Source organism: Muntiacus reevesi, chromosome 9, assembly GCF_963930625.1.
Source record: "Muntiacus reevesi chromosome 9, mMunRee1.1, whole genome shotgun sequence".
In the NCBI taxonomy this organism is placed as follows: domain Eukaryota; kingdom Metazoa; phylum Chordata; class Mammalia; order Artiodactyla; family Cervidae; genus Muntiacus; species Muntiacus reevesi.
The window spans coordinates 41189647-41204296 of record NC_089257.1 but is presented as its reverse complement, the minus strand read 5'-3'; the positions used below and the strand labels follow the sequence as shown (position 1 = coordinate 41204296).

Sequence of the window (14650 nt, the reverse complement as noted above, 5' to 3'; positions counted from 1 at the left end):
CATGGCCATTGTTGATGGTGCACCAGGGTTTCCTCCCACCTAGGTTCACAGTAGTTGAATTCATAGACTTATAAGGAATGGCAGTTTCTGACTAATTTGAGCATCAGAGCTTTGATTTCTTATTCCATCTGCCAAGAGTAACTTTACAGACAGCCATTCCTGTACCTTCCAGTTCTCTCTGGAATTCTGTGAGAACTGGAAGGTTCAGGAATGGCTGTCTGTAAAGTTACTCTTTACAGCGTAAAGAACATTTATGTGTTCTCTGGATCAAGCTAGGCTTCCAAAGTGAGAAGATCAAAGGAGAAATAAGAAGGTATCTAAGTTTACCAATTATACACAACTGATGTAATTAAACAAAAACAGAAAAAAGGAAGGAAAATAGAGTGAAGGAAGGGAAGAGAAAAGGAAGGAAGGAAGAAGGGAGGGAAGGAAGGAAGAAAAAAGATAATGCAATAGGAAAGGAACTAAAAAGGAAAAGAAGAGAAGCTGGAAGAAATGTTGAAACATTAGTGATAGCCCCAGCAGGAAAGATGCATGTGAGGAAATGTTTATTTAAAGATCTACTCATAAGAGGTAAATGAAGTTGAGTATAACCAACTTAGATATCTGCTATAGTGAATTATATGCACTGTAGTGAAGATGTTTCAGACCTCTTAGCCTGAAGAAGCAAGGCAAAAAATTTTCAAAGATTTTCTCTTAAAAAAAAAAAAATGTTGACAGGAAATCAGGAACCAGAAGGAAATGACCTCTGGAGGAGTTAAATCTATTTGTTTCTAACCTTTCTCTTTTTATTTATTTATTTATTTTTTGGTTTTTCTTTTTTTTTCTTTTTATTTTTATTGAAGTATAGTTGCTTTACCACATTGTGTTCATTTCTACTGTACAGCAAAGCAAATCAGCTATACATATACATGTATCTCCTCTTTTTTGGATTTTCTTCCCATTTAGTAAAGCACTGAGTAGTTTTATGTGAGACAGGATCTCTTTAGTTATCTAATTTATACATAATACCAACAGTGTATATATGTTAATCCTAGTTTCTCTATTCACCCCATCCCTCCTTTCCCCCTCAGTACTCAAATGTTTGTTTTCTATGTCTATGTCTCTACTTCTGCTTTGGAAATAAGATCATCTATATCAATTTTCTTCAGATTTCACATGTATGCATTAATATAGATATTTGTGGAAGCAACCTAAATGTCCATCAACAGAGGAATGGATAAAGAAGATGTAGTACATATATACAACGGAATATTACTCAGCCATAAAAAGGAATGGAATTAGGTTATTTATAGAGATGTGGATGGACCTAGAGACAATCATACAGGATGAAGTAAGTCAGAAAGAGAAAAACAAACAAATATCATGTATGGGGACTCTCTGGTGATCCAGTGACTAAGAATATGCCTTGCAATGCAGAAGATGCAGATTTGATTCCTGGTGGGGGAACTAGGCTCTCACATGCCTCGGAACAACTAAGCCCATGCATTACAACTACTCAGCCCATGTGCTCTGGTGTCCATGTGCCACAACTAGAGTCTGTGCACGGACTGCAATGAAAGACACAACTGAGATCCCTGTGCCACAACAAGGACCCATCACAAATAAATCAATTAAAAAATTTTTTTAAACTAACCTTTCTCTTTTTAGGTGCAGTCACTAGCTTTTGCTCAGTTCATTTCAGGAATTTGAACGAACTCCGACCTTCTCCTTCCCTCCACACACAATGCCTTTGAGGTCCCTGGAGAACAGCAGCAGCATGTCCTCCACCTTCCTGCTGAGTGGCATTCCTGGCCTGGAGCACGTGCACATCTGGATCTCCATCCCGCTGTGCTTCATATACACAGTCTCCATCCTGGGCAACTGCACTATCATCTTTATCATTAAAACAGAGCCCTCGCTCCATGAGCCCATGTACCTCTTCCTGTCCATGCTGGCTCTGACTGACCTGGGTCTGTCTCTTTGCACCCTCCCTACAGTGCTAGGCATCTTTTGGGCTGGGGCACGAGACATCGGCCATGACGCCTGTTTTGCCCAGCTCTTTTTCATTCACTGCTTGTCCTTCCTGGAGTCCTCTGTGCTTCTGTCTATGGCCTTTGACCGCTTCGTGGCCATTTGTCGCCCCTTGCACTATGCTTCCATCCTCACCAACACAGTCATTGGCAGGATCGGCCTGGCTGCCTTGGGTCGCAGTGTAGCACTCATTGTTCCTTTACCTTTGATGCTCAGAAGATTCCCGTACTGTGGCTCCCCACTCCTCTCACATTCCTACTGCCTGCACCAGGAAGTGATGAAGTTGGCCTGCGCAGACATCAGAGCCAACAGCGTCTACGGCATGTTTGTCATCGTTTCCACGGTGGGTATAGACTCACTGCTCATCCTCTTCTCCTATGCCCTGATCCTGCGCACCGTGCTGTCCATCACATCCAGGGCTGAGAGGCTCAAAGCTCTGAACACCTGTGTTTCCCACATCTGTGCTGTGCTCCTTTTCTACACTCCTATGATTGGCCTGTCCATCATCCACCGCTTTGGGAAGCAGGCACCTCATCTGGTCCAGGTGATTCTAGGCTTTGTGTATCTTCTCTTCCCTCCCCTGATGAATCCCATCGTCTACAGTGTGAAGACCAAACAGATCCGTGATCGTGTGACCCAGACCTTTTGTTCCTAGCTGGGTCTAATCTTGGAGGCACTGTTTCTTTAAATGTACTCTTACTCTTCTATTCTTTATAATACCTAATGTGCATGAAGTGGAATAGGTTGTTATTTATTTACTGAACAAATAAGAAGTCACAGCTGTCATGGAACCGTCACTGTGGTCACAAGGAAATACATGGCAATATGACGTGGTGGCTTGTATTTTCCAAGGAAGGCCACAGGATCATGTCTCATCCCCAACTCTCTTCCAGAAATGCCTGAGTCCTCCATCAGGGGATGGAGTATGTTGCTTCTCCCCTTGTAACTGGGCTGGACTCAGCAGCTCAATGGATTGGCTGTTGAGGTAGCAATGCTATAAGACTTCTGAGGCTGGGTCATAAGAGGTGATATGTTACTCTTTGGTACTCACTCTTCTTCTCTCTCCCTGTTTTTCTGTCTTTCTTTTGATATGTATCTATAGCTCTCACTCAGTGCTAGCTTTTGAAACCTGGCCATCATACTGAGCAGAAACTCAGACCATGTGGCGAGGTTACATTTAGGTGTTTTAGCCAGTAGACCGAGCTGAGGCCTCAGACTTAGTTGGATCATTATTAACTACTAGTGAGTCAATGAATCTTCAAATTATTCCGACACCCAACCTTCCTGTCTTTCGCATTTGCACCTGGTGAAACAATCAATATACTCTAAGCCCAGCCCACATTGCAGATTTGTAAGCTAAATGAATATCTGGTTTTTGTTTGTTTGTTTGTTTGTTTGTATGTATGTATGTATGTATGTTTTTAAGACACTACCTCTTGGGATTCTTTGTTAACCATATGTTAACTGTGTTCCATATGTTAACTGTGTTAAAGTGAAAAATGTTGATATAGAAGCAAAAAGAAAGATATCTTCCTCCAACTAGGGAAAGAAGTGGCATGAAAGGTTTCCTTGAGTTGGCATAGAAGGCAGCCTTCAGGGATGTATTGAAGTTAGACAGTCTAACTGGAAAGTGATGGTCCAGCCTGAGAGAACAGCATATGCTAACCTGACACAGAGGTGAGAGAGAGGACACTGTTGTCAGGAAAATATCTGAAGTTGTCCTTACTGTCATTGTTCTTCCCTAGCAAGTCAGAGAAGAGTAGATAACGTGGGGGTGGGTGGTGGTAATTGGACTGAGGTTGAGGCACTGACCCTACCGTTACAAGCCAATGAACTAAAAGGAGAGAATTCCTTACACCCTCCTATTTGTGCACTGCAACTCCACTACATTGCTCCAGATTTTTTTTAATGGCTCTTTTGAATAATACTTGTCAGAATAGTATTTGTAATTTTGACTTGGAGATATTTGCAAGGAAAGCAGGACTGGATAAGATAATACACTACCAAGGGGAGTTTTGAACATCTAAAGGGAAGCTTGAGGATGTTGTATTCCTGCCTAGTTTTAGTTCAGGGTCTAGAAAGGGAGTGACAGAAAGCCAAAGATGGAATTCTCTACTAGGACCTTTATGTGGAGACTGTCTCATTGGAAGTTAGTCTCATTCAAGGCTACCTATCACATTTGGCATTTAACATTTGATGTGTCATGTCCCATTGCCAACCTGTACTTCATTCAGCCTGGCATAAGAAAACTGTTTCTGCAATGACAACTATGTGGGAACCTTGGATAATATCACTTGAAAGATCCAAGATTACTTATAGACAGCAAATAGAATATGTCCTTGAGTGTCATGGGTGGTTTATGGATTGAACCCATTGCTCTTGTGTTTTCTGCATTGTCAGGCAGGTTCTTTATCACTAGTTTCACTTGGGAAGCCCCCACAAAACTTTAAAACAACCACAAAGGCACTGCAAATACTGAAGCATACATTACAACTCCACCTATATGTATGCAATCTACAGGCAATTTCAGTCCTTCCGTGGGAGTCATGTTCTCTTATATCTTATAATGAATTAAAGAGTTATTGTGATATACTAATCAGTAGAGTAAACTTGGAGTCAGTTTTGAGGAAGTTCTACATTCTAACTGTGAACTTAGGAACTTTTTTTATTAAAATGGATCTAATAATATCTATCCCACAAGGCTATTTGAAATATGTATATATATATACACACACACATATATGTGTGTGTGTATATATATATATGTATATGAAAGTTTCAAAACAAATCTTAGCATGTTTTTTAGCTTCAAATAAATTTCAGTTACTTTCATTCCTAAAACAAAGCCTAATGACACAGAATAAAACATACCATGGAGAATGTGTGATCAGTCAGAAAAGAACTCCTGAAACAGCCCTGAGGTGAAGGAGAACCACTTCCTTCCAAAAAAAAATGGAAAAATTTTCCAAGGGGAATGTCCTAGCTGATTCATAAAGAACAAGCAGAATTTATATAGACAAACTGTGCTATGCTTAGTCATTCAGTCGTGTCCAACTCTTCACGACCCCATGGTCTGTTCCCCACCAGGCTCCTCTGTCCATGGGATTTCCCAGGCAAGAATACTGGAGTAGGTTGCCATTTCCTTCTCCAGTGGATCTTCCCGACCAGGGAATTGAACTGGGGTCTCCTGCATTGCAGGCAGATTCTTTACCAGCTGAGCTACCAGGGAAGCCCAAACTGTGTGAGTGAAGGAATATTCCCTTAGTCCACAAGTATTTGTTGAGTGTGGTTTTTTTTTTTTTCTAGGCAGAGTCTGCATTCCAGAAACACAGTGGGCAAAAGATTAAAGAAAGACTTTGTTCTTGGTTTGTTGTTTTTTTTTTTTTTTTTTTTTTTTAATGGGAGGATAATTGCTTTACAGCATTGTGTTGGTTTCCGCCAAACATCATCATGAATCACCCATAGGTATGCCCATGTCCCCTCCCTCTTGACTATCCCTCCCACCTCCCTCCCCATCCCTCCCCTCTAGGTTGTTACAGAGCTGGGAGACACAGACAATAGAAAAATCAATGAGTAACCATTTCAAAAAGCACCAAGTGCTCTGAAGAAAACCAAATTGGGGGGTGGGGGGAGGGGGTTCAATAAAATTCTAAATTATGTGAGATAAGAAAAGATTGAAAGGAAAAGCATTCCAAAAATGCAGAATAAATGTCAATGGTCTGAGGTGGGAAAAAACCAAAGACAAAGAAAAAAATCCCAAAATTGAAAGGTTGTAGGAAAAGCAAAAAGACCAGGGCCAGTATGGCTAGAGCTAAGTGAGTAAACATTAACCAGTGGGAAATTAGAAAGCAATAATTTGATATTGAATACCGGGGACAGGAATGCTAGGCAAAACTAATGTTTTAAGGTCACTGTCAGAAAAGATTCCTTGATTTAGGTGGCTGTGAGGGTTTAAAATGCTCTGAGGGACCTAGGATGAAGTCCTAATATTATAACTGTTAAACTTTGCAACGTATGTAACCCAGAAATGATGGGAAAAGGAAAGAAATGAACTGCACCTTCCTGTGACAATTCTGAAGTTCAGACTCCTCTGAAGACATTTAAAAGTACCAAAATCTGGTTCACTCATACTACTTATAAATATTCTATCACTATTTGTCAAATTAAATGCTCTATTCATAATGTATTCTTGACTTTATAATAAATTCCATACTGCACAGCTTTTCACTCTCCCCCCAATCTTCCATTAAATAGTAAATGCTGCAGCATTGAATACACTGTATGTGCTTAGTTGTTCAGCCATGTCCAACTCTTTGTGACGCCATAGACACTCCCCTACCAGGCTTCTCTGTCCGTGGGATTTTTCAGGCAATAATACTGGAGTGGGTTGCCATTTTCTTCTCCAGTGGATCTTCCTGACTCAGCGATTGAACTTGCATCTCCTGTGTCTCCTTCATTGCAGGTGAATTCTTTTACCTGTTGAGCCGTCGGGGAAAGTCCTGAATCTATTGTAGATGCCAATAAATACCGGTCAACAGTTTATTACCTAAATATTTCAGTTCTTGTCTCTTGTTGTTGTTGGTCAGTCGTTAAATTGGTTCCGACTCTTTGCAACCCCATGGACTGCAGCACGCCAGGCCTCCATGTCACTGTCTCCCAGAGTTTGCCTAAGTTCATGTACATTGAACTGGTGATGCCATCCAACCATCTCATCCTCATCTTATCTCCCACATATGTTAGAGAGCTTACCCAAGACCTTCTCCCGGATTTGTTGAGTCTTTACACAATACACAATGGGGTTCATTAGAGGTGGCAACAACAAGAATATGTCTGCAATAAGGATTATAGCAAGAGGGCTTTTGTGCTTGGCGAAGCGGTGCATGGCAGCCAGGGTAATGATGGGCACATAGAAAATGAGTACAGCACAGAAGTGGGAGACACAGGTGTTAAGGGCCTTAAGTCTCTCTGCCATAGACACAATGCTGAGTACAGTCTTCAGAATCAGTGTATAAGAAATAACAATGAAAGCCAAGTCCAGCATAGTACAGAGAGCAACAAAGAAACCATAGATAACATTGATCTTGTTGTCAGAGCAGGCCAGCTTCATGGTATCCTGATGAAGACAGTATGAGTGAGAAAGGACATTCTTCTGACAATATTTCAATCTCCTTAGCGTGAAAGGAAATGGAAACACTAAGAGAAGGCTCCTGGTGGCTAAAATCACTCCCATTTTAGCAACTCTGTTGCTAGTGAGGAGAGAATTATATCTCAGGGGACTGTAAATGGCAAGAAAGCGATCCAAAGACATAACCAGCAGTACTGAGGACTCCATGACTGTGAATCCATGGATGAAAAATTCTTGAGCAAAGCAGGCATTGGGTGAAATTTCCATGGCATTGAACAAGAAGATTCTCAGCATGGTAGGGAGAGAGGAGAAGGACAGGCCCAGGTCAGAGACAGCCAACATGGCAAGGAAATAATACATGGGTTCATGAAGTGAGGACTCTGTCTTTATGATAAAGAGAATGGTACTGTTGCCCATGATGGCAACCAGATATAGGAGGCAAATGGGAATGGAGATCCACTTGTGGGCATGTTCCAATCCTGGAATTCCAATCAGAAGGAAAAGCTGGACCTCAGAGTTATTGAGAACAGCCATGAGAAGGGGGAATATGAACTGCTTAGCTAGATCTGAAATCACAAACAAAAAGCAGTAACACTTTTGGATAAAGCTCAGTGCTGGACAGGAGTGGGGAGGAGCAGAGGGAGACGAGCAGTTTTTCTTACACTACACACAGACGGATATATTTGACATAATATTAATAAAAGGGACTGCCAACATTTATCAAAAAGCCTTAAATATGTTCATGTCCTCTAACATGGGAATTTTACTTACAGTAATTTATTCTAAGGTGGTGGTTTTCCAACATTTCTAGTCAAATATGAAACTCATAAAGCAGAGCTGCTTTGATTGAGTTACTGACAGATACTCAGAATCTTTTCTACATGATCTTCAGTAGTTCTCCTACACAGAGATCCCTGTAGATATCTACACTATGGTGAATATCAAATGCTAGAAAGTAAGTTTATAAACTAATTTAATTCTTAAATTTATGATCTTGATATTTATTACTCCATTTTATACATGATCATAAACACCACTCTCAGCTCAAAAAATCATGAACAAGCATCTGCAATATATTAATATTGATGATACAGTGGTTTTCAAATGAAAAGCTAGGAGAAGTGGAACATGGATACACCCTTGGAAATTACGTATCCATATTACCTTCATTTTCCTACACAAAATATGATAGTTTCTAGCTCAAGTACCTATGGGCCACACTTCAAGTTATTATTTTATTATTTCAAGAGAAAATGTTGAACCTTACATTAGTATCATATTCATCTTGTTTCTCTTGATCTATTATCCTATATCTTTATCTCTATGAATTAATCAAAGAAACTCAAAATGAAAAATATCCCAATCATTCCATTTACCTTTGTAAAGTAAAAATTTTAAGTCTACCTATGTAATTAAACTAAATTTTGATTTTATTGTTAAAGTCTCTTACATGAATCGGAACAAACTGGGAGACAGGGAATGACAGGGGAGCCTGACTGCAAAGAATCGGACACAACTTATCAACTGAACAATGTCATTAAAGAGTTCACAGTTTATGCTTTCAAAGAGAAAATATACAGTCTTGCAGCTTATGAAATTTTTGAGCTTTAAAATATCCCAGTGTTGGATAATTGATAAAAATTACCTGAGAAATACACATATTTAAGCCAACCATCATAAATCCCATTTGTGTTTGGTAAGCATAATGAATACGTGCATATGTAAATAAAACGTATTAAAATAATAATTTCAATTGCAAAAATAATAATGGCAAAATACAAAAGTAAAGGGAGATATGAAGGAAGTCAAGAGTTCATGTGAGGCATTAACCTCATTAGAGAATTTATTTTAAAGTTCAAATTGCAACAGACAAAAAATCATCAGTCTCCAATGAAAAATATAGGGGACATTGGAAATCATTTTTCTAAATTTAAGGTTGATTGTGAATTGATATTTTATGGTGGCTCAGATGGTAAAGCGTCTGCCTACAATGCAGGAGACCCAGGTTCAATCCCTGGGTCGGGAAGATCTCCTGGAGAAGGAAATGGCAACCCACTCCAGTTTTCTTGCCTGGAAAACCCCATCGACAGAGGAACTTGGTAGGCTACAGTCCATGGGGTCACAAACAGTTGGACACGACTGAGCGACTTCACTTTCACTTTAGAGGATAACCAAGAAAAACATAATACATAGCCAGTAGCTCTTGGTTCATATTATATATCAACATTTTTGGGTATTTTCTAAGCAGTTATGTTTTGTCAGCTTATAAATGAGCCTCACCTGCTGACTTGGAACCCCTAAGCAGTTGGACAGGTCTTATTTATCTCCCACCATGGCAGCAAGCCTCCTGCCAAGTCCAAAGAAAGTGCATTTTGGAGATGGTAGTAGATTTTCAAATCTACTGTACTAGCTACCTGTACTAGCTACTGTACTAGCTACCTGTACTAGCTGTAAAACCCATTCTGTATGTAATCTGCCAAACTGTGCCTATTTAGCTAATTTTATTCTGATCCTTCCCCCAGAGGACAAAGTCGTCGTTTCCCTAAAGCACATGACCCTTTCCTTTTTTGCTTTTTTTTGGCTAAGGGGTATTGCTTTTGGTCTTCCAGGTGATATTTCTGCTATGCAGTTGTTACTATAGTCTCTTCTACACTTCTATAATGTACTATTTTCATGTATACCTACCCAACCAAACCCCTATCATATGCTAAATACTGTAAAGTATAGATGGGATTTTATTTGTCTTCATATATCTGCCATCAACATAGTTTCTAGAATATGAAAGTTTCTTGGGAGGCATGCAAAGAGTGAAAGTGAATGGAGCAAATGTAAGACATAGAATCATTCCTTAATTCCATCTCCCTTTCTTTTGTAGTGGTAAACAAGGGATATTTATGCTCAGTCCACTCACGTACATTTTCAGTAGTAAATTTGTTCTTACACACTATGCTTTTGGATACAGAGTCTGAATTTCAGGAAAAACAGCTCAACAGAAATATTGGTCATCAATTCAGAAATATTGAACTGGTAGTTGATATATATGGTCATTGGAGTAGATGATATCACTTAGGAAATTGTGCAAAATACAAAATTGAAATCTCAGATTGAACACTGAAGAGTACCAAGATTGTTGATAGCATCTTGCTCAAGAATATCCAGACATCAGGAAGAAAAACTAAGAGAGTGGGATATAGTATATCCCCAAGGAATATTTCAAGGAGGATGGTCATCAGTTCAAACATTGCCTAGATTTCTTAGAATTTCCATTCTTTAAGGTAAGAAATAAACTCTCAAGTCTGATACGAAAGCATCTGGGTATATGTCTCATCTTTGCAGATTACCAGCTGTGTGAACTTGGGTAAGCTTCTGGTGTTTTACTCTTCTGTTAAACATTGTAAACAATAATATCTCTCTAACATAGTTACCTTAGAAAGTGTGATATAATTTTTGCATGCTGAATATATTAGTAAGTATCAGCTACTTTTAAATATTTCAACAAAAATTTCCTAACCATTTCTTTTTCACATCAAATCCTAGACTGGCCAAAGAAGGTTTTTTATTTTTTCAGTTGACATTAAGTCTTGCTATTACTTTTCATAGTATCCAATAAATGGGATCCTGCTAATATCAGATTTAATAAAATTATGTTTAACCTTCAGACCACACAACCCCATCCATACTCCCTTTGCTCGCGCGCGCGCACACACACACACACACACACACACACACACACACACACAGAGTCTCTCTCTCTCAAGCTACTTCTTCCTCCCCATAATCATTTCTTCAGATATGAAGTGTTTCACAAAGCCTTAGCTTTAGGTTTTCAGAGGGAGTTTTAACTACTTGCACATACCAATACTTGATGCTCAGTATATTCCTGAATGATAAGAGCAAGAAGTTTCAACTTTAATATTCAATTTATCTAGATGCATCTACTTCTATTTCCCTCTGGGATGCAGCCCCTTGGGTGGAATAAAAAGGTAGCCAGCTCTCTGTAATCTCCCAGGAAACTTAAATAGAAAGGGTTTGAGGTAGTACATTAACTCTTTGGTACCCAGGAACCCCAATAGGAGCTAGACACCAATTGTGAGGCAAAACACAATTAGAAGACTACTCAAGTTAGAAGAATGCTGGAAATCATATTGATGAAGGATGCTTGATATGTGTCAGTCACAGAGACTCAGCAATATAGGCAAAAGAATAGGTTATTTGTTATCAGAATATTTGAGTACTGATTTGAGATCATACCACCTACCTTTTACTTCAGTTTAATCATCCACAAAATGGAAATAATAATACACAAAATATCAAATGTTTAAGAAGGCACTTTATAAACTATAAGATAGTTTATCAGTGATTTCACTAATTTGACCCATTTTTGGCAAATGTCATTAGACGAGCCTTGAAATAGACATGTTCTGCCACTTCCTGTTAGATTTCTAACCAATTATTCCAATATTATATGCACTCCAGGCTACGTAAAATAGTACAAGATGGAAACTGAAATTAAACAGAAAAGCATGACTTGTATTAAAAGGGGTGAATATGTGAGTAAACATAAAATATTTTTATCTTTTCTCATTTCCTAGGAAAGATAATTTGCTTTTTAAGGTAAAAAATTTATACTACATTGAGAGATTTGTAATAAAGGTAGAAATATATACTCAGCAATAATTACATACAGGCCAAAATGAGATAAACGAATGCACACGGTTAAAAGTTTCCTACATTACCTATGGGGTAGTATAATATTTTTTTTTTCAAATTTATGTTTTAATTGGTGAAAAATTGCTTTTCAATGTTCTGTTGGTTTCTGCTGTGCAATAATGCAAATCAGCCATAATTATACATATACTACCTGTCTACGGAACCTCCCTCCCTTCCCCCATCCCACCATTTTAGGTCATGACAGAGCTCCAAGCTGGACGCCACCTTGTGTTATATAGCAACTTCTCCCTGGGTATCTGTTTTACATAAGGTAGTATATATATGTCATTGCTACTTCCTCCATTTGTCCCACTCTCTTCTTCCCATAGTGTATCCACAAGCCCGTTTTCTACATGTGTGCCTCCTTTTCTTCCCTGTAAATAGGTTCATCAATGCCATTTTTCTAGATTCCATATATATGCATTAATATGTGATATTTGCTTTTCTCTTTCTAATTTGCTTCACTCTGTATCACAAACTCTAGGTTCATCCACCTCACTAGAACTAACTCAGATTTGTTCTTTTTATAGGTGAGCAGTATTCCATTGTATATATGTACCACAACTTCTTTATAATTCATCCATAGATTCACATCTAGGTTGCTTCCACATCATGGCTATTGTAAATAATGCTGCCGTGAATATTGGGGTACATTGTGCCTTTTAGAATTGTGGCTTTCTCAGGGTATATGCCCAGTAGTAGGATTTCTGGGTGGGGTAGAATATATTAATTTATGGGTGAACTCTGATAAGTTGCATACTATAATCCAAGGGGCAACTACAAAAAAACAGAAACAAAAAAGTATAGTCAAACAGTCAACTGAATAAATAAAATGGAATACCAAAACTTACTGGAACTGATTTAACTTAAAGATTCAGAAGAAGTAAGTGAGCAAAGTTGTGACAGAGAGGAGAAAACAGATGAAGTATTGAGGAAACAAAATAATGACAAACATAAAATCAAAATATTAATAATTGTATTAACTATATTGGGTTAAAGATTCCAATTACAAAAGAACTCTTGTCACACAAGATTAAAAAACATTCTGACTACATTCACTGCATGGGAAATAGAAAGACACAGATAAGTTTAGTGTAAAAGGATGGGAAAAATGTCATGCATTCCAATATAAATGGTGAATATGACCATAAATTCCAGGGCACTTGGGATTTAAAGCAAGAAAAGGCAGAGGAAGCAGAGATCAAATTGCCAACACCCATTGGATCATTGAAAAAGAAAGGGTACCAGAAAAACATCTATTTCTGCTTTATTGACTATGCCAAAACCTTTGATTGTGTGGACCACACAAACTCGGGAAAATTCTTAAAGAGATGGGAATACCAGACCACCTGACCTGCCTCTTGAGAAATTTGTATGCAGGTTAGGAAGCAACAGTTAGAACTGGACATGGAACAACAGACTGGTTCCAAATTGGGAAAGGAGCACATCAAGGCTGTATATTGTCACCCTGCTTATTTAACTTATATGCAGAGTACATCATGAGAAACGCTGGGCTGGAAGAAGTACAAGCTGGAATCAAAATTGCCAGGAGAAATATCAATAACCTCAGATATGCAGATGACACCACCCTTATGTCAGAAAGCGAAAAAGAACTAAAGAGCCTCTTGATGAAAGTGAAAGAGGAGAGTGAAAAAGTTGGTTTAAAGCTCAACATTCAGAAAACTAAGATCAGGGCATCTTGTCCTATCACTTCATGGCAAAGAAATAGAAAAACAGTGGAAACAGTGACAGACTTAATTTTTGGGGGCTCCAAAATCTCTGCAGATGTTGACTGCAGCCATGAAATTAAAAGATGCTTGTTCCTTGGAAGAAAAATTATGACCAACCTAGACAGCATATTAAAAAGCAGAGATATTACTTTGTCAACAAAGGTCCATCTAGTAAAGGCTGTGGTTTTTCCAGTAGTCATGTATGGATGTGAGAGTTGGACTATAAAGAAAGCTAAGTGCTGAAGAATTGATGGTTTTGAACTGTGGTGCTGGAGAGGACTCTTGAGAGTCCCTTGGTCTACAAGGGGATCCAACCAGTACATTCTAAAGGAAATCAGTCCTGAATATTCACTGGAAGGACTGATGCTGAAGCTGAAACTCCAATACTTTGTCCACCTGATACTAAGAACTGACTCATTGGAAAAGACCTTGATGCTGGGAAAGATTGAAGGTGGGAGGAGAAGGGGACGACAGAGGATGAGATGGTTGGATGGCATCACCAACTCAATGTACATGAGTTTGAGTAAACTTCGAGAGTTGGTGATGGACAGAGAGGCCTGGCAGGCTGCAGTCCATGGGGTCACAAAGACTCAGACATGACTGAGCGACTGAACTGAACTGAACTGAACTGTGTCACCAAGTTAAAAGGAAATATTTTGCAATGATAAAAGCATCAGTTCATTAAGATGTCATAGCAATCTTAATATTATACATGCGTGCTCAGTCATGTCCAACTCTTTGTGACCCCATGGACTAGCCTGTCAAGTTCCTCTGTCCCTAGTCTTTCCCAGACAAGGACACTAGAGTGTGTGGCCACTTCCTTCTCCAGTGGATCTCCCTGACCCAAGGATCAAACCCACATCACGTTTATCTCCTGCATTGGCAGGTGGATTCTTTACCACTAGAGCCAACTGGGAAGCCCTTTGTTTATGCATGTAATAGGAAAGGTTCCAAATACACAAAGAAAAAGTAACAGGACTAAAAAGAAAAAGACAATTTTGTTTTTAATTTTTAATTTTGTATTGAGGTATAACCTATTAACAATATTTTGATAGCTGCAGATGAACAGTGA

General features: G+C 38.9%; 2 protein-coding genes across 3 annotated transcripts; one reads left to right on the top strand and one right to left on the bottom strand.

Moving 5' to 3' along the window:
* Positions 1-210: 210 nt before the first annotated feature.
* OR51G2 (olfactory receptor family 51 subfamily G member 2) lies at positions 211-2668 on the top strand. 2 transcript variants are annotated; one of them, XM_065944396.1, is made up of 2 exons: positions 211-225; positions 1748-2668. In XM_065944396.1, the coding sequence occupies exons 1-2, from the start codon at positions 211-213 to the stop codon at positions 2666-2668; spliced, it is 936 nt and encodes a 311-aa protein (XP_065800468.1). The 2 variants fall into 2 exon arrangements, with proteins under 2 accessions (XP_065800468.1, XP_065800467.1); XM_065944395.1 differs by lacking the exon at positions 211-225 and having other exon boundaries at positions 1727-2668.
* Positions 2669-6733: 4065 nt separating this feature from the next.
* OR51A7 (olfactory receptor family 51 subfamily A member 7) lies at positions 6734-7672 on the bottom strand. The gene has a single exon (XM_065944397.1). The coding sequence runs from the start codon at positions 7670-7672 to the stop codon at positions 6734-6736; it is 939 nt and encodes a 312-aa protein (XP_065800469.1).
* Positions 7673-14650: the final 6978 nt, after the last annotated feature.

Coding starts and splice junctions, on each gene's coding strand:
- OR51G2 (XM_065944395.1), top strand. CDS start 1,727: ATGCCTTTGAGGTCCCTGGAGAACAGCAGCAGCATGTCCTCCACCTTC.
- OR51A7 (XM_065944397.1), bottom strand. CDS start 7,672: ATGGCTGTTCTCAATAACTCTGAGGTCCAGCTTTTCCTTCTGATTGGA.